At 43.9% G+C, this 23,310-nt stretch overlaps 2 protein-coding genes across 5 annotated transcripts in view; one reads left to right on the top strand and one right to left on the bottom strand.

The window, feature by feature from the left end:
* Nucleotides 1-5,469, bottom strand: part of TSPAN2 (tetraspanin 2) — a 50,380-nt gene extending 44,911 nt beyond the window's left edge. The window contains exon 1 of the mRNA XM_064282382.1: nucleotides 5,353-5,469. Coding sequence (XP_064138452.1) covers nucleotides 5,353-5,421 — 69 coding nt within the window. The 5' untranslated portion in view covers nucleotides 5,422-5,469. The remainder of the gene's footprint in view (nucleotides 1-5,352) is intronic.
* LOC111750508 (WAS/WASL-interacting protein family member 3-like) overlaps nucleotides 4,846-23,310 on the top strand; it is a 35,487-nt gene continuing 17,022 nt past the window's right edge. Inside the window, exons 1-4 of one of the 4 annotated variants that reach the window (XR_010321490.1) lie at nucleotides 4,846-5,382; nucleotides 5,640-6,753; nucleotides 9,191-9,454; nucleotides 11,231-11,362. Coding sequence is in view for 1 of the 4 variants with exons in the window: in XM_023547501.2 (XP_023403269.2) it covers nucleotides 4,892-5,382; nucleotides 5,640-5,760 (612 nt within the window). In the remaining 3 variants the exon portion in view is untranslated. The other 3 variants (XR_010321489.1, XR_010321491.1, XM_023547501.2) reach the window with 3 other exon arrangements.

Genomic DNA, 23,310 nt, shown 5'->3' with positions numbered 1-23,310 from the left:
GAATACTTTCTTTAGGTATTTTTTCTTACCAGAGTTTCTGACAGGTGGTAGCTCTGAAGCTACTGTCTGAGAAAAGTTTGAGAGAGAGGAGGAGGTGGCCTCTGGAAGCTTGAGCTGAGTCAAATGTTTTTCATTCTCAAACCCATGCAACATCGACTGTCCTAAAAGCGCCTGTTAGGCATCACCGAGTGAAAACCCAAAGCTGTATTAATAATGGTGAGAAGGAAAAGACAGCTGCTTCAAACTTGCCATATATGGCATCTGACTCCAACAATGAACAGTCGGGCTTCCTGTTGGTCGGTAACAGGGAGCAGCAGCACAGGACAGCACAATGATAGGAAAATGCTGAGCATACAACAATAAACCAAGGAATAAACAGCGCCCAGGTTTTTCTTTAAGTTTGTGGCTTGGTGGGTTGTGGTGTTTTATTTATATTGCTATGCAACGGCAGGGGGAAAAAATAAACGTGATTTCAATGCAAGGCAAAGGAATATGCCATGCTATCTGATGGTCCTGTCCGAATTTAGACACGACAGATGCTGGGAGGGGTTTCGGGTGAGACATCAACCATAACAGAAAGTCATTTAGTGGGGGCTTTTGCTTTTTAAAAATTCAATGGTGAACAGAGTCAGTGGCCCTTGCTTGGCAACGGAGTGCTATGCTGGCTCTGGCAGTTCGATGTTTATGAAGCCAGGAGCGGAGCCTAGGAAAACTAAAACCAAGCTGCCAGAAGGAGGTTGCAAATCCATTTATCAAATTGTGGATCACAAAGTATGTCCCGCCCCACCTCTGTGCCTGCCTTCTGGTGAGTTCCCGACAGGAAAGGAAGTGCTGTCACCCGGGAGCACCCTATACCTCAGAAGGGCAGGCACATAAGCATCTAAGGGTGTGTGACAATGTTACATGATAAGTTACAGCTAAAGCCTAACCTTCCAGGAAAACCATCCTCCACCCCTTCCCCAGACTCCCCGCAAAACCCTACAACCAGGAAAAAACAACTTCAGAAACTAGGGTGGGGCTTTTCGGGCATCAGGTTTCCTCAGTTTCAGTGAAGCTAGATAATCCAGATAAACTTATCCCAAACAACTGCTTTCCCCCAAATCGTTAGGTACTGGTTTCAGATTGCTGCTTTCCCTTCAGCTGTGCAAATGTAGACATGGAAAGGCTGCCTGGATCTGTTGCTGTTCTGAGAGCCCCAAACCCAGCCCCTTCTGCAATGGAACTGGGGGAGAGTGAGTCCCCCATATTTCCCTCCTGGGTTGAATCCATGCATGCAAAGAACAAACCAACAGGTAATGAGCAGGCAGGGATAGGCCCAGGGATCAGATTTTAGCTCATTTCTCCAGGTAGAGTTGGTAACTGATTCTCTGCAAATCAGGAGGGCCGCTGGTACCAAGTTCCCTATTCTGCAGATCTCTTCATTCATTCTGCAAATATTTATTCCATATCTCCTATATGCTAGGCACCATTCTAGGCCCGTGGGGATACAGCAGTGAACAAAATAGAAAAAAAAATCCCTCCTCTCAGAGCATTTAAGTTCTGTTGGGGAAAAATTCAAACACAAATCGAGAAGATAATGTTTATTACCCTAAAATGAAGACAAGCCGCAAGTCACTTGAACACATAAACACTGTTCTCCAATATTAGGGGAATGAGGGGAAAGAAAGTTAACATTTATTGAAAGCTTCCTATGTGTCAGGTACTTAATAAAAGTAATAATTAACATTTACTGAGTGCTCACTGCGTACGAGGCTCATAGTAAGGTGAGGTCATATGCTTTACTATTTCCTTTTCATCTTCTCAACAACTCTATCATTCCGTTCATACAGATGAGAAAACGAGCCCAGAAGCTAGAAAAGCATGCCGAAGCTCATCCTGCTTGTCAGTGGTAGAGGTGAGATCTCTGCCCTCCAGTCGGCCTGGTCCCTCTGTCAGATGGCCGCTCACACTCACCCTTGCTCTGTTCTTCTGCCTGTGGATGGTATGTCACCCCCTCACCTATGCCCACCTGGATTCTACCCACCCTTCGAGGCTCAGTTTAACCATCTGCTTCTTCAGAAGAATTTCCTGACTCCTCACTATTACTGTGATCCTTTCTCTAAAATTTTAGTTAGATCGTATATATATATAAAATGTCAAGAAGCCCTGGTGGCTCTAACCAAAAGGTTGGCGGTTCAAACTTACCCAGAGGGTCTGTGGGAACAAGACCTGGCAATCTGCTTCTGTAAAGATTACAGCCAAGAAAATCCTACGGGGCAGTTTTACTCTGCCATATGAGGTCGCTATGAGTAGAAATTGACTCAAGGGCACCAAACAACAATATAAAATGTCAGGGAGCCCCTGGGTGGTATAAACAGGTAGCTCAGCTGTTAACCAAAAGTTTGGAGTCCACTCAGAGGTACCTTGGAAGAAAGGGCTGGCAATCTACTTCTGAAAAATCAGCCACTGAAAACCCTACGGAGCACAGTTCTATTCTGACACACATGGGGTCGCCATGAGTCAGAGCCGACTCGACAGCAACTGGTTTGGTTTTTTGGTTTATAAAAGGTCAGACCTAACGCTAAACCCAGTGCCTAACACTAGTGGCTAACAAATGTGGCACTTAAACACTGCTTTGTTCCCATACCCTTCCTTCCTATGTTTATGGTCAGAGTGTGAACTTCTCACTTGATTATATACTGTCTTATTTGTTTTATTATTCTATATGCATTGGTCTTGTTTCCTAACCAGATTAGCAGCTTTTAAAGAACAGGAACGGTGTTTTACATTTATATACAATATATCACTGTTTAACAGAGTGGTTTTCAAACCTGAACGTGCGTCAGAACTACCTGGAGGTCTTGTTAAAACAGTTTGCTGGGTCCGACCCCCCAGAGTTTCTGATTCAGCAGGTCTGGGGTGGGTCTGAGAATTTCCACTTCTGACAAGTTCCCAGGTGATGCTGACGCTGCTGAGCCAGGAACCACACTCTGAGAACACACTGGCTTACCTGAACGTAACACAGGGTTTAGGAACATGTAGGCTGAGTCTGAGTCCCATCTCTGCCACTCACTAGGTATGTGACCTTGGGCAAGTTATTAACCTGTTTGAGCCTCCGATTCCTCTTGTGTAAAAATGGGGATAATAATAGTATGCGCCTCAGGGCTGTTGTGAGGATTAAAAGTAATGAATGTAATGTGTGTAGCACTGTTCCTGACACACTGAGAACAATCTACAAATGTGACCTATTATCCCTGGAAAGGCTGGCACAATATCAGGCACTAAATACGCACCGAGACAAGCCTGAGGATTCCTTCTCAGGCTGATAGAAAACTTCTTTTGAATTTGTAAGCAGCGAGAGCGAAAGGTGTTGCAGAAGCAAGACAGCTATAATTAACTGCTCTTGAAATTAGGCCAGACTATTAAAAAGCACAATGTAAAGGCCCTTTAAGGAGCCCTGGTGGCACAAAGATTAAGTGCTTAGCAGCTAACTTTCAGTTGAAAGGTTGGTGGTTCGAGCCCACCAGCTGCTCTGTGGAAGAAAAGACCTGGCAATCTGCTCCCACAAAGATTCCAAACCAAAACCAAACCCATTTGCTCTCAAGTCGATTTCAACTCATAGTGACCCTATAGAACAGAGTAGAACTGCTCCACAGGTTTTTTTTTCAAAGCTGTAATCTTTACAGTGGAGCCCTGATGGCACAGCTTGGCTGCTAACCAAAAGGCTGGCAGTTCTAATCCACCAGTTGCTCCTTGGAAACCATATAGGGCAGTTCTACTCTGTCCTATACAGTCACTATGAGTCGGAATTGACTCGATGGCAACAGGTAATCTTTACAGAAGCAGACTTCCACATCTTTCCCCTACAGAGCAGCTGGTGGGTTTGAACTGCCGACCTTTCAGTTAGCAGCCAAGTGCTTACCCACTGCACCACCAGGGCTCCTTTGTAAAGATTATAGCATAGGAAACCATATGGGGCAGTTCTACTCTGTCACACTGGGTCACTATGAGTCAAAATGCCCTTCTCTGTAGTATGTTGGATGAAAATGCCTACTATGTGTATTTTTTTTTAAATCTAGGGGCTGTCCACAGGGTACCTCCTTCACAGCTTCTACTGCTTTAAGGATGCTGAAGATGGCAACTTGGCCTCTGAGGAGCTTGGAGTTACTGGAGTCACCCTGGCATCTCAGCTAATGGGCTTGGCAGACACAAACAGCCCATCATTCAATAATGAATTAGTTGCAATCATGAGAAAACAACCTCTCCAGAGCAGGTAGGGCAACCATCCTCCTCCATTCTAGCAGTTTCAAGGCACCTAGGCCCTTGCTGCCCTCTCCCTGGCCTAAGACACCTCCACCTCCCCTACCCCAAAGCAACAAATATATTTTCCCTCAGAGCCTACCTGGGAAGTTACATTGGCTGACACTCTCTTAAAAAGCCCAGGGAGGAAAGGGCAGACAGGATAGTTTTCAGATCTTGTCTCACAGTCCTCCAGGGCCTGGGACCGAGTATCCAGAGATCTGCAATAGCCTAGCCCTAATCGACTCGACAGCACTGGGTTTAACCTTGCCCCCGATAATACCCCAGACATGGGTCACGGCCTCACTTCTCCAGCCCTATTTCTCTGTGAGCTACTAATCCCAGGAATGCTGTCAGTTCAATAAAACCCTGCAAAGTTGAATGAGATCATCTCTGGGAGCATTAGTATTTAACTGAGGCTACAGGCTAGGGGGTATAGGGAGATGCCGCTACCCCTTTCGAAGCCCCTCCCTTCCCCACGCCCTCTCATCCAGCTGTACCCTCCCCTAATGCTCAGAAATAGAGCCAGGGACACCCCCCCACCCCATTTTCACTCCTATCCCTATTTCCTAGACAAACCATCACAGGCAGGTGGTGTCTCCACGTACTCTGGATGGGGCACCACGCCCGCCAGCCCCAGGGCAGGGGTTTTCTCTCCCACGCCGTGGCCAGGCCCAGCTCCACCGCGAAGGCAGAGCGAGAAGGGGGTGTGTGTGCACGGGAGGCTGGAGGGGAGCGGGGCCGCCGAAGACCCAGCCCTTCAGGAGGTGAGGCGAGGCTGGTGTCCCCGCGCCGGGAGTCACCAGCTGGGAGTCAAAAGCAGTCAAGAGCTCACGGTGTTTCTCCCCTTTTCACCATTTCTCACTGCTCAACCTCTCTTTCCGTTCTCTCGCCCTCCATCCCTCCCCTCCCTCTTTGTCCGCCTTTCTCTTGCCTCGGCCTTTTGGTAACAGCCCTCCCTTCTCCCCAGAGCCCGGCTCGGACGCCGCAGCGGTCAGCTCCCTGGGGATGCCGGCCCTGCGCGCCCCCGCCCGGCCCCCGTCCCTCTCCTGCCCTCCCGGCTCCGGGTCTCACCCAGAAGAGCAGGTTGAAGCCGAGCAGCAGGTACTTGATGCACCGCAGGCCCCCGCGGAAGCGCCCCATGCTGCGGCCCCGGCGACGGGATCCCGAGTCCCCAGGCCCGCGCTCCGAGCGCCGGGAGCGGCGGGAGCCGGCGGGCGGGCCGGGGGCGGGGCCTGCGGGGGGCGGGCCGGGGGCGGGGCGCGGCCGGAGCGGGCGGAGGCGCTCGCGGTGGGTGGGGGCGCCGCGGGGGTGGTCGTTCGGCGGTAGGTGGGAGTAGGTCCGCTTCTCTTTTCCTGCAGTGAGGGGCCACCTCCTTTGCCTGAGATGCTGGGCCACGCGCCCTGCAGGCGCACCTCTCCAGGTGGTTATCGAAGCATCGGCGAGGAAGGAGCGTCTGCTAAGAACCCTGGACCCCTTTAATCAGCGCCCAGCCCAGAGGCCTGCGGAGATGGTGGAGGAATAAGGACGCGGGCCCGGTGGCTATGGAAACCGAGGCAGAGAGTCTTGGGTAGAAGAGATAAGTAGGATCCAAGGCCGCCCCGAAACTGGCAGGACCCGTCGCGGGGCACCCGCCAGAACGTGCAGGACTGCGGCCCCGCTGGGTCCCGCAGCGCCGGGCAAGCGCACAGACCGCGGAGGCTGCTTGGAGGGGACCCTCCTTCCGGCCCCTCGGAGGACTGTTACCTTAATAGGCAAGAACTTGGAGGAGGCGTGGGGTGCGGCTGCCCTGCGCCCTGACAGCTGCTCCCCATCCTGGCTAGTGGAGGGGAAGTCAGACTCCCTGGATTCTGCTGGCTTCAACTGACGGGAGGACTTAAAAAGCAATCTAAGTCCTCGGGACCTTAAGTGTGTTGTAGAGATAGGCGAGAGGGGCAATTTTAGTTTTGCTTTGTTTTGTTAAGTTAGGCGGCTGGCTGGGGAAATTAGGCTCCCACTCCTGTTGACTAAGCTTCTACAATATGTGGTGCCAGACAGTAGAGACAATGAAGTGTAAAACTCAGAGAGCTTATGCATTAATTCACAAAAATTTAGCTTCCTGTTACAGGCCAGACGTAGTAGCAGGCCTTGGGGATTCAACAATGAGGAGAAAGCCAGCCCTGGTCCTGGAGGGTTTGTCCTCTCTGGTGGTGGAAGTAGACTGTAAGCAAATAATTACAGTGAGGTGAGGAGGTCAGGCGGGTGCCGGGCAGGCAGGGCCTGGCCTCATTGCCTTGCCAGGGAAGGCTATGCTGAGAAGGGAGGGCCAAATCTGGTCTTGAATGGATCTGAAGGGAGAGGAAGAACAGTCAGGCAGAGGGGGCAGCATGTGCCCCAGCACAGGGCTGGAGAGAGCAAGGCCTCTGGGAGAACTACCCCAACTGTAGTTAGCCCAAGTGGAGCAGACAGCCCTCTCTAGTGAAGGCAGAGAGGCAGGTGAGTTGGAGAGGTGCCAGGCGAAATCACTGCTTTCAGTCAGCTGACCAAAGTTCAAAACTATCCTTACACCTCGGTTTCCTCATCTGCAACATGGAAATAACCATATCTACCTCATAGAGTCATTATGAAGATTGTTGTTTGCACTGTGGAATTGATTCCGACTCATTGTGACTCTATGTGACAGAGTAGAACTCAGTGGCATCACTAGGGTTGGTATTACCCAGTGTAGAAACTCATGGTGTTACCCTTCCCCCCCTCCATGGACCTCCTCCGGTACCAGACCACACAGAATCCTTAGTAATGTTTTTTGTACGAATGTTACTCAAAAATTGTAATTTCCATATATCGCTCCCTATGATTCGAAACCCACTTGATGGCAGCGGGTTTGGATTTTTTTGTTTTCCTTTAATTACAACTTCATTCTCAAAAGTTATTGATATAGGTTCACAAATACTTATTACCACAACATCGTAGCTAAAACACCAGAAAATTTGAAAAAAACAGCCACTATAAAAACACTGGCGGCAACGAACACAACAGGGCACACTGGTAGCGAAGTGTAGATGAAACCACGTGATTCAAAGAACCATTGTTAATTGGGTAATAATGACAACTTTGACTGGAGGGTAATAGAAGATTCAAAGAGTAAATTAGTATAGAGTTTTAGCCTTGTAAGTATATTGATACATGTAAGCTGGGTTTGGAAACCCTGGTGGTGTAGTGGTTAAGTGCTACGGCTGCGAACCAAAAGGTCGGCAGCTCGAATCCGCCAGGCGGTCCTTGGAAACTCTACAGGACAGTTCTACTCTGTCCTGTAGGGTCGCTGTGAGTTGGAATCGACTCGACGGCAGTGGGTTTTGGTTTTGGTAAGCTGGGTTTGGAACCCTGGTAGAGCAGTGGTTGAGAGCTTGGCTGCTAACCAAAAGGTTAGCACTTTGAATCCACCAGCTACTCCTTGGAAACCCTATGGGGCAGCTCTACTCTGTCCTATAGGGTCACTATGCACTGGAATCTACTCAACGGCAATGACGGTTTTTTTGGGTTTAAGCTGGGTTTACGAAAAGTGTTTTTGTTGTTATAACTAACTACAGGAATATTTTTTTAAAAAGTAATACATTTCCGCCAAAACTCTGTGCCAAAATTTTATAGACAGTCATTTTGGTGTTACCCCCCTTTGACAGTGTCACTTAGTATAGGCTGCATCCCCCATACCTTCCCAGTAATGCCACTGGTAGAACTGTCCCGTTGAGTTTCCTAGGCTGAAATCTTTATGAGAATAGATGACCAGGTCTTTCTTCCTGAGGGCTGATGAGTTCGAACCGCCAACCCTTTGGTTAGCAGCTGAGCACTTAGCGATTTGTAAAGTACCTAGAAGAGTACCTGGGACAGAATAAATACTGTATAACCCCTTGCAGTCAAGTCGATTCCAACTCATAGCGACCCTGTAAGACAGAGTAGAACTGCCCCATAGGGTTTCCAAAGAGCGCTGTGGATTCGAACTGCCAACCTTTTGGTTAGCCGCTGTTGTTCCTAGGTACTGCGCCACCAGGGTTTCCAAGTACCGTATGAGTTAGCTCTTACTGAGTTTCGTTCTACCAGTCACCCGTTGGGTTTCTACCATGCACGGCATGCACAGATTTATCTGTGTCTTTGTTGAATATCCATTGAATTTTATTTATGAAAATGAGTAGAAGACAGAAGAATGAAAGTACTGATACTGGTAGTAAGCATAAGTCTCAAACAGTAAAATTGCAATAAAGATGGAAATCATTAGGAATACAAAAAGAGGCAAGTCTTTACCTTCAATCAAAAACTCATCATCCCATCTTTGTCATCTCTTTTCTATTACGAAGGAAAAGAACTAAAGTGTAGTGTCTGGTACATAGTAGGTATTCGATACATCTCTCAACTGATTGAACAACAATAATATTGTACTTTAAATATATTGTTGAATATTATGTCTCTAAGACAAAATATGTTTAGAGATTATATATTCTATACTCTGGAAACAGGACCCCTGTTAAAACATAAATCTATTGTTCTTTCATATTACAATTTTAGCATACATGTATTAGAGATGCAGTGGGGTTTGTTTTTTTTTTTAATTAGAGACAGATGGTTGCTTGCCCAGTTTAACAGTTTTAGATTTTGTTTGAATACCCAGTGTCGTCGAGTCGATTCTGACTCATAGCGACCCTATAGGACAGAGTAGAACTGCCCCATAGAGTTTCCAAGGAGCGCCTTGCGGATTTGAACTGCTGACCCTTTGGTTAGCAGCCATAGCACTTAACCACTACACCACCAGTGTTTGAATAGAGCATCTCTTTACCCACCCCCATCCCCTTCTTCACAAAGTTATGTGTCTCAGGGGAAGCTACCCGTGACGTGACTGGGCTTAATTGGTTTAAGGTAATCATATTTCTCTTGTAATTAGGAAACGAACCGAAGGATGACCGTGTTCCGGCTGATGGAATAGGAGTGGTGTCTACCGAGGGAGACAGATGGTTTCGCTTCTTCTTCTTGAAGTTGTTGGGTCTGGATGTTATATTTGAAGTTACTATATCCATCTTTGTACCAGCCTGAGGACAAATCAACATTAAGAAGAGCAAAGCGGAAAGTTGAGAAAACCTGGGCCATTGGTGACATTATCCCATCATTGAGGCAGCCAATTCTGAAGCCAGTTGTAGTCTAGGTTTATGTATGTGTGTATATATGTATGTATTGTGGCTGCAGGACATCCTAACTAATAAAGTAGGAGACTATCTTAAATGCCATAAAAAGGAAGTTAGCCTTTAAACTAGAGGTTATGCAAAACCATGTTGTTGTTGTGTGCAGTAGAGTCAATTCCAACTCATAGTGACCCTATAAGACAGAGTAGAACAGCCTCATAGAGTTTCCTAGGTTGTAATCTTTATGATAGCAGATCCCCAGGTCTTTTCTCCCTCAAAGCCCCTAGTATGTTCTAACCACTGACCTTTTGGCTAGCAGCTGAGTGCTTCACTTTTGTGCCACCGTGTAACCTGACATTCCAAGGTGTGCTTGGCGGGGCTATGAAGACACACAGAGCTGATGAAAGCAAAAGAAGAAGCTTTATTTAGTTGGCTAAGTAAAGGAGAACACCGCGACTTGGTTTGCCAAGGTGTCTTCCAGAACCATAGCCCAAAGGGTTTATATGGATAAAGTAAATCGGGTCTGGGGGTCCCCAGGAGCACCCCAGGGTGGGGCCAGCTTACTGATTGGTTTGAAATGAGAGGGCATTCTTGGAGTGGTCCAATCTTCTATGCCTGTTCAGTCTGAAAGGGGGGCTATAAAGATGGTGTTTTGCCCATGTCCGGGGTGTAAATGGGGGTGTGTTTTTCAGCCTCTGACACCAATAAGATGTCTGAGGGGCAAGGTCATCAGTATTGTGCAGTTCAGGAGGGCCTGAGCTGGTCCAAGACTGGTTTTAGCTGGACTGAAGATCCCAGTCTCTTGTTTTCTTTAACTGAATCGGAACTGGAAGTATACCTAAATAAAGAGATACTCAAAAGCAGAGGTTAGTTCCTGTTTTGCCTAATAAGGGGATAGGTTCTATGCTGGGAGTTAACTCTCCGTGTTACTGAAGATGGCAGGCTTGGCCCCTGGCACAGCCACTTGTTTATTCAACATGACCAGTGTTACTGCTGTTCTCACCAGGGTTTCTTATGTAAAGGCATAGACAGGATCTAAGTTGGGGGTGCTGTTGAGTTGGTCCCAACTCATAGCAACCCTATAGGAGAGAGTAGACCTGCCCCATAGGGTTTCCAAGGAGCAAATGGTGGATTTGAACTGCCAACCTTTCGGTTAGCAGCCGAGCTCTTAACCGCTATGCCACCAGGACTCGAGCTGGGGATAAGATGGTTAAATTTGTATTATTAAAAAGATTAAACTGAGGCCATTTGGAGGATGGTTTGGAGTTATGACTTGAGACTAATGAAGAGATTGTGACAGCAATTCAGGAAAGAAATGAGAAGCTGAACCAAGACAGTGGTACAGGTGTAGGAAAGAGCGTTCAGATTTGAGACATATTAAAAGACTTGATAAAAAATTAACACAGATTGGATATGAGGAACAGGAGGAGAAAGAGAGGAAAGGATGACTCCTAGGTTTCTTACTTGGGTAACTAGGCAGATCCTGGAACCATTAGCAGCCACAGGGAGTATAGAAGGTCAAACAACTTTTGGGGAGAATGTTGCAGATGGATTTACCCCTCACTGAAATCCCAACCCCTTTCTCCCTGCCCACAACCAATCTGGAAGTTAAAAACACTTAGTATTTACTTTCTTCTGGTTTCCCTTGCAACCAAGGGTGGTCATGTGACATAGTTTCTATTAATGGAATTTATATAGAAGTCATCTAAGAGGCTTCTAGAAAATCTTTGTTCTCTTTATAAAAGGGACAATTGTAATCACTGGCATTGATCTCTTCTCCCCCTTTTTTCCTGTCTTGAACTCAGACACGATGCCTGGGGCTGTAGCACATTTTGTGACTATGAGGAAAGGCCAAGAGAATTGCAGACCTGCTGGCCAAGACATTGTTGAACTGCTGAAACAACACCGGCAGCCACCTACTCAAGATTTCTTATTATGTAAGAAAAATGACCCTCTTTTTGCCTAAACCTTATGCATTCTGTTACCTGTAGCTGAAGAGATTCCTAACTGACATGGGAAAGATGGTAAGATCATTTTTGGATCTTCCGAGTTTTAGATCTGGTGGGAAAACCAGATGGAGCTATCCAGGAGAAGGTAGAGGTATGACCGAGATTCTGAAGAGGGATTTGAGCTGTAAGTTTAGGTTAAGGATTCATCAGCAAATGGTGATAATTTAAGCCAATGGTCTTCAAAATTTTGCCCACATATCCCCTAAAAGAGTTTTGAAAAATATATCCCCCCTTGTACTTTTCCCCTGATATTTTATTATGAATACTGTTATTTTCAAACATATAGAAAAGTTGAAAGAATTGGGAAGTGAATATGCTATACTCACTACCTATATTCAACAATGAACATTTTGCTAGAGTTGGCTTTATTACTTATCTATACATCTGTTCATCTGTCAATCTATGTTACTTTTATGCATTTCCAAATGAACTTTAGGCATCAATACGTTCTATCCCTAAACTCTTTAGCATACAATATTATTAACCAGTGGTCAAATTTTGTTTTGTTTCTTTTCTGTTGATGATAAAATTTACCTCAAGGAAATGCATACATCTTAAGTGTTCTCTTTAATGAGTTTTGAGAAATTCATTTGCCTTTTTAACCTAAGTCACTGTTAAGGTATAGAATATTACTATCACCCCAGGAATTTCCCTCCTGTCCGCTTCCAGCCAGTTTGTTTCCCCACGTCTCCTGGAAGCAAGCCACTCAGTGATTTTTTTTTCACTATAGATTAGTTTTGCCTGTTTTAGAACTTCATATAAAGGGAATCATACGTATTTACCCTCACACATTTGTAAGTTGATGCCTAAAATTCTCATTGTAAGTTTGAATAGTTGCAAAAGATGACATTTATAATGTATTTTAAATACAGACATTATAAAACAAAATTATCACAGCACTCATTTTAATGCATCCAATAGAAAATAAATACTAGCGTGATCTGCTTCTTACCATAATCCATTTAAAAAATATAAGAACAAGCTCTTCCTTAACATCTTTCCTTTTTTCTCCTTAAACTTATATTTCCATTTTCACTTATTTCACAAAATTTAATCCAAAAGCAAAGCATTTATATGTTTTGAAATATTTTCTTTGAACAATCTATTATACTTGTCTGTACAAAAATTACTGTCTATTAAGAGAAACTAAATTTTTTCCCTTGAAACCGTAAGGTTCTAAGTGTTAATGTCTTCTAGATTGAGTTATTGGTATTATTTTTAGTACGCAGTTGATTAAAATAACAAATACAGCTTTTAATAAACAATCATTAAACATAAAAGTAAATTACTATTGGAATTGCACCTCCTAATAAGATTGATGGTTTGGGATTTTTTCCCACTAGTTCATGTATCCATGGATGAATATTACTCATTGCTAGAATGACACAGGGCTCAGCATAAATTCTCTTCATGTTTTTCATTGCTTTGGTATTAATGCAGGGAAACTTTATTTAGACATATAAGTAGGTGAGGATGGAAGAAGTTGTTATAACAATGCCAATCAATTCTTTACACCTCTTCTGAATTATATGTCCCACTGATTCAATAACCAAAAATTATTTTTAATGGTCAACTATTTTAATATTCTCCCACACATCTGTAAATTTGTTGTACTGTGATGGCTTGTGTGTTGCTGTCATGCTGGAAGCTATGCCACTGGTATTCAGATACCAGCAGGATCACCATGGCAGATAAAATGATAGAATTTTGTGAGACCAGTAACTTCTTCATTGCAAATACCTTTTCTCAACAACATAAACGGCGACTATACATGTGGATCTTGCCAGATGGAATACACAGGAATCAAATTGACTACATCTGTGGAAAGAGATGAGGAAAAGCTCAGTATCATCAGTCAGAACAAGGCAGGATCATCCCTGCTCATATACAAGCTCAAGTTGAAACTGAAGAAAATTAGAACAAGTCCACGAGAGCCAAAGTACGACCTAGAGTATATCCCACTTGAATTTAGAGACTATCCCAAGAATAGATTTGACTCGTTGAACACTAATGGCCAAAGAGGAGGAGCTGTGGAATGACATCAAGGACAACATACATGAAGAAAGCAAGAGGTCATTAAAAGGACTGGGAAAAAAAAAAAAAAAAGACAACATGGATATCAGAAAAGACTCTGAAACTTGCTCTTGAATGTCGAGTAGCTAAAGTGAAAGGAAGAAATGATGAAGCAAAAGAACTGAACAGAAGATTTCAAAGGGTGGCTTGGGAAGACAGAGTAAAGTATTATAATGATGTATGCAAAACCTCAAGATAGAAAACCGAAAGGGAAGAACACGATCAGCATTTCTCAAGCTGAAAGAACTGAAGAAAAAACTCAAGCCTCCAGTTGCAATATTGAAGAATTCTACAGGGAGAATATTAAACAAAGCAGGAAGCATCAAAAGAAGATGGAAGGAATACACAGGGTCACTATACCAAAAAAGAATTGGTCGACGTTCAACCATTTCAGGAAGTAGCATATAATCAAGAACCGATGGTACTGAAGGAAGAAGTCCAAGCTGCACTGAAGGCATTGGTGAAAAACAAGGCTCCAGGAACTGACAAAATACAAGGTGAGATGTTTCAACAAACAGATGCAGTGCTGCAAGTGCTCACTCATCTATCCCCCAAAATTTGGAAGATAGCTGCATGGCTAGCCGACTGGAAGAGATCCATACTTATGCCTAGTCCCAAGAAAGGTGATTCGACTAAATGTGGAAATTATCAAACAATATCATTAATATCACAAGCAAGTAAAATTTTGCCGAAGAACATCCAAAAGTGGCTGCAGCAGTATATTGACAGGGAACTGCCAGAAATTCAAGCTGGATTCAGGAGAGAATGTGGAACCAGGGATATCATTGCTGATGTCAGATGGATCCTGGCTGAAAGCAGAGAATACCAGAAAGGTGTTTACCTGTGTTTTATTGACTATGCAGACATTCTACTGTGTGGATCATACCAAATTATGGATAACATTGAGATGAATGGGAATTCCAGAACATTAATTGTGCTCATGAGAAACCTGGACACAGATCAAGAGGCAGTCATTCGAACAGACCACTGCGAGGTTTAAAGGTGTGCATCAGGACTGTATCCTTTCACCATACTTACTCAATCTGTATGCTGAGCAAATAATCCGAGAAGCTGAACTACATGAAGAACTTGGCACCAGGATTGGAGGAAGACTCATTAACAACCTGTGATATGCAGGTGACACAAGCTTGCTTGCTGAAAGTGAAGAGGACTTGAAGCACTTACCGATAAAGGTCAAAGATCACAGCCCTCAGTATGGATTGTACTTCAACATAAAGAAAACAAAAATCCTCACAATTGGACCAATAAACAACACCATGATAAACAGAGAAAAGATTGAAGTTATTAAGGATTTCATCCACAGTCAACACCCATGCAAGCTGCAGAAATCAAAAGATGCATTGCACTGGGCAAATCTGCTGCATCATGCCTGTATTCGCACTCTTTATTTGCCTTCATTTGGCTTGAGCTTACCATGATTCCTAGCTCTTGTGAGAAGTTCAGTTAATTTTTTAGAATAAATGAACAAGTTGATGAAAGGGTGAATGAAAAGGATTGCTGCAAAAGACCTCTTTAAAGTGTTGAAAAGCAAAGACGTCACCCAAAGACTAAGGTGTGACTGACCCAATCCATGTGGTTTTCAAACACATCATATGCATGTGAAAGCTGGATGATGAATAAAAAAGACGAAAGAACTGATGCCTTTGAATTGTGGTGTTGGCAAAGAATATTGAATATACCATGGACTGCCAAAAGAACCAACAAATCTGTCACGGGAGGAGTACAGCCAGAATGCTCCTTAGAAGCAAGGCTGGCAAGACTATGACTCACATACTTTGGACATGTTATCAGGAGGAATCAGTCCCTGGTGGAGGACATCATGCTTGGTAAAGTGGGGGGTCAGTGAAAAAGAGGAAGACCCTCAATCAGATGGATTGACACAGTGGCTACAACAATGGGCCCAAGCATAAGGATTTTGAGGATGGCATAGGACTGGGCAGTGTTTTGTTCTGTTGTACATAAGGTTACTATGGGTCATAACTTACTCAATGGCACCTAACAACAGGAACATTTTGATGACAATTTGATTTGGTCTCTCTTCAATTTCATTGAAACATAGAATTGAAACCCATCAATTTACAAGAGCATTACCCATATTATAGTCATTCACTTTTTCAACAGCTACCCAATTTTTTTAATTGGTCACCCAAGAATTTTTATACCCCAGGGAAGTGTACCATAACCAGAATCAGAATAGGCAAGAAGTAGCTTGTGATACAGGACTCACTGGATGGTACAAATGGTAGGCACTCAGCTGCTAACTGAGAGGATGGCTGTTCAAATCCACCCAGAAGCTAAAAAAAGAAAGGCTTTACAATCTTCTCCTGAAAAGTTGCAGCCATGAAAACTTTATGGAGCACAGCTCTACTCTGCACATATGGTGTTGCCATGAGCTGGAGTCGACTTGGTGGCAAATGGTTCAGCTTATGAAGGAAGACACCTTAACCCAAGGCATACGCTCAGACAGATTGATTCCAGAAAGACATACACATAGAAATTGAATATCTGGGAACAGGTTCTCTTAAAAGCCCTATGTAGAAGCACCCTCTGAAAAGATTTCTTGCAACCCCAGGACATGCATGCCCCAGAGATATATGGCTGTTTTAAGCCATGAGGAAGGATGATATGCCCAGGCAAAGTATACAGGATGAGAGAAGTGCTGAGAACAGAAACCTTAGAACAGCATTTTAAAAAGTGGGCAGAGGAGATGTGACCCTTAAACCAAAGCCATTGCCATCCAGTCGATTCTGACTCATAGCAACCCTATAGGACAGAGCAGAACTGCCCCACAGGGTTTCCAAGGAGCGGCTGGTGGATTTGAACTGGTTAGCAGCTGTAGCTCTTAACCACTGCACCACCAGGGCTCTGTGACCCTTAAAGGAGACTGGAAAGGAATGATCAGAGAGGTAAGAGAAAAACCAGAAGAAAGTGGTGACCCAGAGGCCCAGCGAGGAGTTTACAGAAGGAGGGTGTGGCCATAGCATCAAATGCCTCAGCAATGGCATTGGATTTGGCAACTAGGTCATTGACAATCTGGGTAAGAACAATTTCAAAAGAATGGTGGGGGCACAAGTCAGAAGACAGTTAAGGAATTGAATGGGCAGTGAGGAAGTCATAATTGCTTTTTTTAAGGGGCTTAGCTATTTTTTTTTTTTTTTAGCTATAAGAATGGTAAGGAGTGATAGAGTAAGACAGGTGGAAGTACTTTTTCTTTTCTTTTTGCTTTCCTTCCTTCTTTAATGGGAAAGATTTGGACATGTTTATTGTCCTTGCGGAAGGTGCCTATGGAGGGAGAGGTTAAAAAAAGAGGAAAAGCAAGAGCAGGGTCTCTGAAGAAATAGAATGGGGAGTGGGGGGAGGACACCAGCCCAGGGGCAGGGACTAAGAGGCAGGAGTGAACAGGAAAGCTGGTAATAGGAACCCAAGGTTGAAAAGGGACAGTGTTAACATGTTGTGGGGTTATTAACCAATGGCATAGAACAGTGTGTGTACTGACTGTTTAATGAGAAACTAGTCTGTAAACCTTTATCTAAAGTACAAGAAAAAATTAAAAAAAAAAAAAATAGAATGGGGCTAAGAGTCGTAACACTGACGAGGGTTTCCATCTAGTGACAGGAGAAAAAATAGGCAAGGATGGAGTTGTCGAAAAATTTTACATTCTATAGCTCATGTTTCCAATATCTGAACTCTCTTGATCTGATTTTGAATGCCTCTTGATTTTAGCGCCTTGCTTCCTCGTGCATTGTGAGATTTTTTTTTTTTCCTGTTCACTGTTCATTTTCCTTAGAAAATGTGGGAAGTCTTTGAGTCCTTAGTTGAGGTCGTATTCATCCAGAAATGATTTGCTTTGATTTCTGCAAATCAGCACAAGGCACTGCCATAGTGTTAATTCAGATAACAAACCCATTTGAAGTCTGCTTTTGGTTACAAATTCTCCGAGGAGGTTTTCCCCCACCCCGGCACCAAGATCAAGCATGTCCATTTCCTTGTTGTCCTCTTTTGCATGATGGGTTTATTTTCTGTCTACTCTTTATGTTGTTGGGAGGGGGCACCAGGTTTGGGTGGGGTCTTCTAATATATTCCTGACCTTAGTGAAATTTTGGGCTTGACTTCGTGAGCCTTTGCAGGTGTCAAAACAGAAACTCGGGGCAAAAGGTGGCTTTGGTGCCTGCTTACTTCCCAGGGTTCTTGCTTTCACTTCATTTTGGTCTTTGTAGAGGCACTTCCTTTTGTGCTAATAGCTTAGCAATGTGCTTAAAAGTGTTTTTATATTTTAGCTAGTGTTTTCATTTCATTTGAGAAGATTGTTTAGTATATCAAGTCTGCCTTACTGCTGGAAAAGGAAGCCTGGAGTGCCTGCTATCGCCACGCTGGTTTTGATAAGCAGGACATGAACAGCTTTCTGACTGCTGGGTGTGCATCATATTAACCCTGTTGCTATGTAGCTGTTGCCAGAAAATAGCCTGTGGGCTCCGGGTTTCAGAACCAACCCTTTTTTGAATACAGAGAAGGAAGGAAAGCCAGGGTCTTGGTTTGCTGATCACAGACCATCTCCATGGTCACAGGCTGCTGGACTTTCCTCTTATGATGTTTTCTCAGCAGCATTCAGGCAGCAACAGCTTCCTTTCATTGCTTTTCAAGAAACAACTTTCAGTATTTGCTGGTGAAAGGAAGGGGTGTATCACCTGCTCGTGGACACATATGTGAAGCAAAAGAAGATTCTGTGAACTGTAAAACGGGTAAGGGAGCAACCTCAAAGGATACTTCACTGCTTCCATTGGACCCTATGGGAACAACTTGCCCATTTTTGTTTTTACTTTTATTGGGAGCTTGTCTAAGTCTGGGTTCTCTAGAGAAGTAAAATCAGTGAAACATATATACATATATATATATACACTTCAAGGAAATGCCTCATGCAGTTGTGACAAAATGGCTCATGCAATTGTAGGGGCTGGCAAGTCCCAAATCTGTGGGTCAGGCAGCAACCTGGAGACCTCTGTGGGCTCCTGGGGATGTGGGAGATGATGAATCCAAAATCTGCAGGTCAGGTGGCAGGCTGGATACTTCCATGGGCTTACATCCAAGCACTGGAGGTCAGGCAGCAAGAAGAGTGCAGGGTCAAGACAGAGAGTGAGTTTTGCCAGAAAATAAAAAAAACCCATTGCTGTCGAGTCAATTCTGACTCATAGTGACCTATAGGGCAGAACAGAATTGCCCCATAGGGTTTCCAAGGAGCATTTGGTGGATTTGAACTGCTGACCTTTTGGTTAGCAGCCATAGCTCTTAACCACTATGCCACCAGGGTTTCCCCACAGCTTTGCCAGGACATCCATTTATATACTGGAGGCAGGCCACCAGTATATAAATGGATGTTCTGGCAAAGGACATCCAAGGAAATTCCCCTTTCAACTGATTGGCTGCTCACATCAGATCCCATCGTGGAAGGTCTGCCAAGCTACTGAGAATTATAGCCTAGCCAAGTTGACATATAACATTAACCATCACAGAGCTCGAGAGAGGAGGGGCACATAACCCATTGTTATGGATTGAATTGTGTCCCCCCAAAATGTGTGTCAACTTGGCTAGGCTATGATTCCAGTATGGTGTGATTGTCCACCATTTTGTCATTTTCCTGCATGTTGTAAATTCTATCTCCATGATGTTAACGAGGCAGGTTAGAGGCAGTGATGTTAATGAGGCAGGACTCAATCTACAAAATTAGGTTGTGTCTTAAATCAACCTCTTTAGAGATATGAAAGAGAAGTGAGCAGGCAGGTAGGGGGACCTGAAACCACCAAGAAACAAGAGCCAAGAAAATAGCATGTCCTTTGGACCTGGGGTCCCTGCACTGAGAAGCTCTGAGACCAGGGTTAAGATTGATGACAAGGACCTTTCCCCAGAGCCAACAGAGAGAGAAAGCCTTCCCCTGGAGCTGGCACCCTGATTTTGGACCTCTAGCCACCTAGACTGTGAGAGAACAAATTTCTTTTTGTTAAAGCCGTCCACCTGTGGTGTTTCTGTTATAGCAGCACCAGATAACTAAGACACCCATTCGGGTCCAAATCTGAATATTTATTATACCTCATAAATTATCTCTATTTGAATTCATCTCAGTTAGGAAAGACTTAAAAAGAAATCACAGAATAATAACCTGTCAGGATTTTAATGTGACTTTTTTCGTTGTCTCATAGTTTCAACAAAGGTTCCAAAGACCAAGAGCAAAACTATAGGTACTTAAGTATCTTCACTTTCTAAAGCAAGGTGCAGAATTGCCCATGCAAGACTTGTAAAGGGATTGAACAAAGCTTGGTTCTGCCAGCCAAGGTCATCACCTATTGCCTTGGCTTTATAAGAGAAGGTTAAGTGTCCACTGACAGATTGAAGATGGAGTGTCAATCTTACCCCACTGTGAGGAGGGTTTGGGGAGAAGATGCCTCCCCTCCCCTGACTTCAAACCAGAAGAGAAGGGCTTCAAGAAAACATATGTTACCTAGAGTTTGGGGAAGGGAGAAACCGGTTGTCTTAGGCCAGGTTCTCTAGAGAAGCAAAACCAGTAAAGCGTACAAATATATATAGAGAGAGAGATTTATATCAAGGAAATGGCTCTTGCGGTGGTAGAGGCTGGAACGTTCCAAGTCAGTGGGTCAGAACAGAGGCTTCTCCTGATGCGTGTAGCCACAGGGGCTGGTGAACCCAAGATCAGCATGTTGGAGAGCAGGGCTGTTGTTCACAGGCTGTGAAGATCGACAAAGTCCAAAGATCGACAGGCAAGACCACAGGTAAACTAGCTCAGATCCCAAGAACTGGATGTCAGAGGAACAGGAGCCAGCTGCAGGATCCAGAATGAGCAAAAGTCCCCAAGCCTTGCCAGACTATCCCCATATATTCAATGCAGGCCACATGCCTAAGGAAACTCCCTTTCAACTCATTGGCTACTCACAGCAGGTCCCGTCATGGAGGTGATCACATGATATCAAATCTCATCATGGAAGTGATCACACCATCATACAACTATCAAACCACTGAGAATCATAGCCCAGCCAAGCTGACATACAACCTTAACCATCACACTGGTGTTTGACTCACGCCTGAAAAAAGCATGAGGAGTCCCTGATTGGTGCAAAGAGTTAAAACGCTTGACTGCTAACAGAAAGGTTGGAGGTCAGAGTCCCCCTGGAGGCTCCTTGAAAGAAAGGCCTGGTGATCTGCTTCTGGAAAATCAGCCACTGGAACCCCTGTGGAGTACAGCTCTACACTGACACACACGGGGTCACCATGAGTCAGAATCAGCACTACGGCAACTGGTTTTTAAAGATGGGAGGGAGGCTCCAGAGACTCACAAAAGTGATCACTGGAGAAAAAAAATAGTATTTGGACATGTGAGGTCAAGTAAGGTCTTTATTTATTTTGCTTGCCTTGGGTGCTTGACGCCCAGGGAGGCCTAGAACAGCAGCCAGTGAGTGAGCGAGGAACACGGAGTAAGGCAACTGAAGGAGCTCACAATGCCCCTCCCCGACCTCTGGCTTCTAAGCCTAAGACAGGCCCCAGCTAGGCAATGGGAGAAGCCTTTAACTGACAGAATCTAGACCTTCGAATTAGTCTGGACTGGGGTTCGTACTGACTGAAAGGGACAAGAAAAGCTATGGGAACTGCCAGAGCTCTCATCCGGGGATGGTGAAGAATGGGGCTGCTGAGCAGATTTCCTGGGTCAGTGGTGAGAAAGAACAAAGTTGCCTGTTGTTTGCACCCTTCTGAAAGTGGGATGACACCTTCAATGTCCAAAAAACAATGACAGCTGCCACTCTAGAAATCTTTACCCAGCAAGAATATCCCTCAAAAATGCAAGTGAAAAACACATTTTTGGACCAGTAAAAACTGGTAATTTGCCACTTAAAGATTTGCGTTAAAGAAAATGCTGAAGAATGCATTCCAGGCAAAAGGAAAATGATTCCAGATGGATGGTCAGAGTTGCTAGAAAAAATGAAGAGCAAAGAAAATAGTAAATATGGGTCGATCTAAATAAATATTCAATATATAAACCAATATCTTTTGTGAATTAATATATGTGATAATGTATAAGTCATAAAGAAGGTAAATAGAGTTAAAGTATCCTAAAGTATTACTTAAGAGAAAAATAAACGTTTTGGATAATGTTAAAAAGCTGTTGCTGTCGAGTTGATTCGACTCGATGCATGGTGACCCCATGTGTTACAGAATAGAACTGCTTCTTAGGGTTTTCTTAGCTGAATTTTTTAAGAAAGCAGATCAACAGGCCTTTCTTCCGAGATGCTGCTGGGTGGATTTGAACCACCTACCTTTAGGTTAGTAATTGAGGGCAAACTGCTTGAGCCACCAGGGGCCTTGAAAAATATTAGACTTGGGTAAATTAATTATACATCTTGTAAAGTTTATGGTACCTCTAAAAGAATAGAGACAGAAGGTATAATTTCCATACTAATAGATGGAAAAAATGAAATGATTAAAATATGCTTATCATTCTAAAAAAAGTAAGAAAAGGGAGTGAAAGAAATGCAGAATACTAGGATAAATGGAAAGCACACAATAAGATGGTAGATTTATACCCAGACATATCAATAATTATATTAAACGCCAACAGAATAAATGCTCCAGTTTTGAAAGTTGTTAGATCAAATTAAAACATTAAAAACAAAATCTAACAACATGCTGTTTATAAGAAACACATCTAAAACATAAGGGCCAGAAAAGTGGAAAGCAAAAGAATGGAAGAAGATATACTGGTGCATCTCAGTTCTCTCCAGTTTGATGTATAGATTCAATGCATTACAATTTGTTTGTAGATTTCATTTATTTTTTTTGGTGGCATTAGATAAGCCGATTCTAAAACATTTATATGAAATGCAGAGGATCAAGAGTAGCCAAGATACCATGAAGAACAACATGGGAGGGCTTGCTCTACTAGACAGACTTACTATACAGTGTCGTGGATTAAATTGTGTCCCCCCAAAATATCTGCCAACTTGGCTAGGTCATGATTCCCAGTATTGTATGATTTTCTACCATTTTGTCATCCGATGTGATTTCCCTATGTGTTGTAAATCCTAATACTATGATGTAAGGTGATGGATTAGTGACAGTTATATTGATGAGATCTACAAGAGTAGATAGTGTCATGGACTGAATTATGTCCCCCCAAAAACGTGTGTATCAATTTGGCTGGGCCATGATTCCCAGTATTGTGTGGTTGTCCTCTATTTTGTGATTATAATTGTACGTTAAAGAGGTTTAGGGTGGGACTGTAACACCATTACCAGGTCACATCCCTGATCCAATGTAAAGGGAGTTTCCCTGGGGTGTGGCCTGCACCACCTTTTTTCTTACAAGATACCTTTGCCATTGCAGTTTCTCGCACAAAATTTGGCAGAGTATATTTTTCTATCCCATGACTCTAGGTTTGGCCACAAGCCTTGCTTTGGTGAAAGTCACAGAGTACTCGTTCTGAGCCTAGGCCTCAAGAGGCCTTGTGTATCTCTGCCTGCCTTCTTCCACTTATGCCATCACCGTGAGAAGGATATGCCTGAGCCAACCTACTGATTCCACGAGGAGGAGAGACATATGAAACAGATTCCTAGTTAGGCTGCCCCAACCAAACCCAGCCTGGAGCAGAGCCCAGCCAAGATTAAATGAGCCCAGCCTAGATAAGCTGACCCGGCACTTGAGCAATAATAATAAACGATTTTTGTTTTCTGATTGGTTTGTTAAGCAGCAATTGCTAACTGATCAGAAAATAATACAGGAGGATA

This window comes from Loxodonta africana, chromosome 3, assembly GCF_030014295.1.
Source record: "Loxodonta africana isolate mLoxAfr1 chromosome 3, mLoxAfr1.hap2, whole genome shotgun sequence".
Taxonomy (NCBI): Eukaryota; Metazoa; Chordata; class Mammalia; order Proboscidea; family Elephantidae; genus Loxodonta; species Loxodonta africana.
This window is presented reverse-complemented; position numbering and strand designations above follow the sequence as displayed.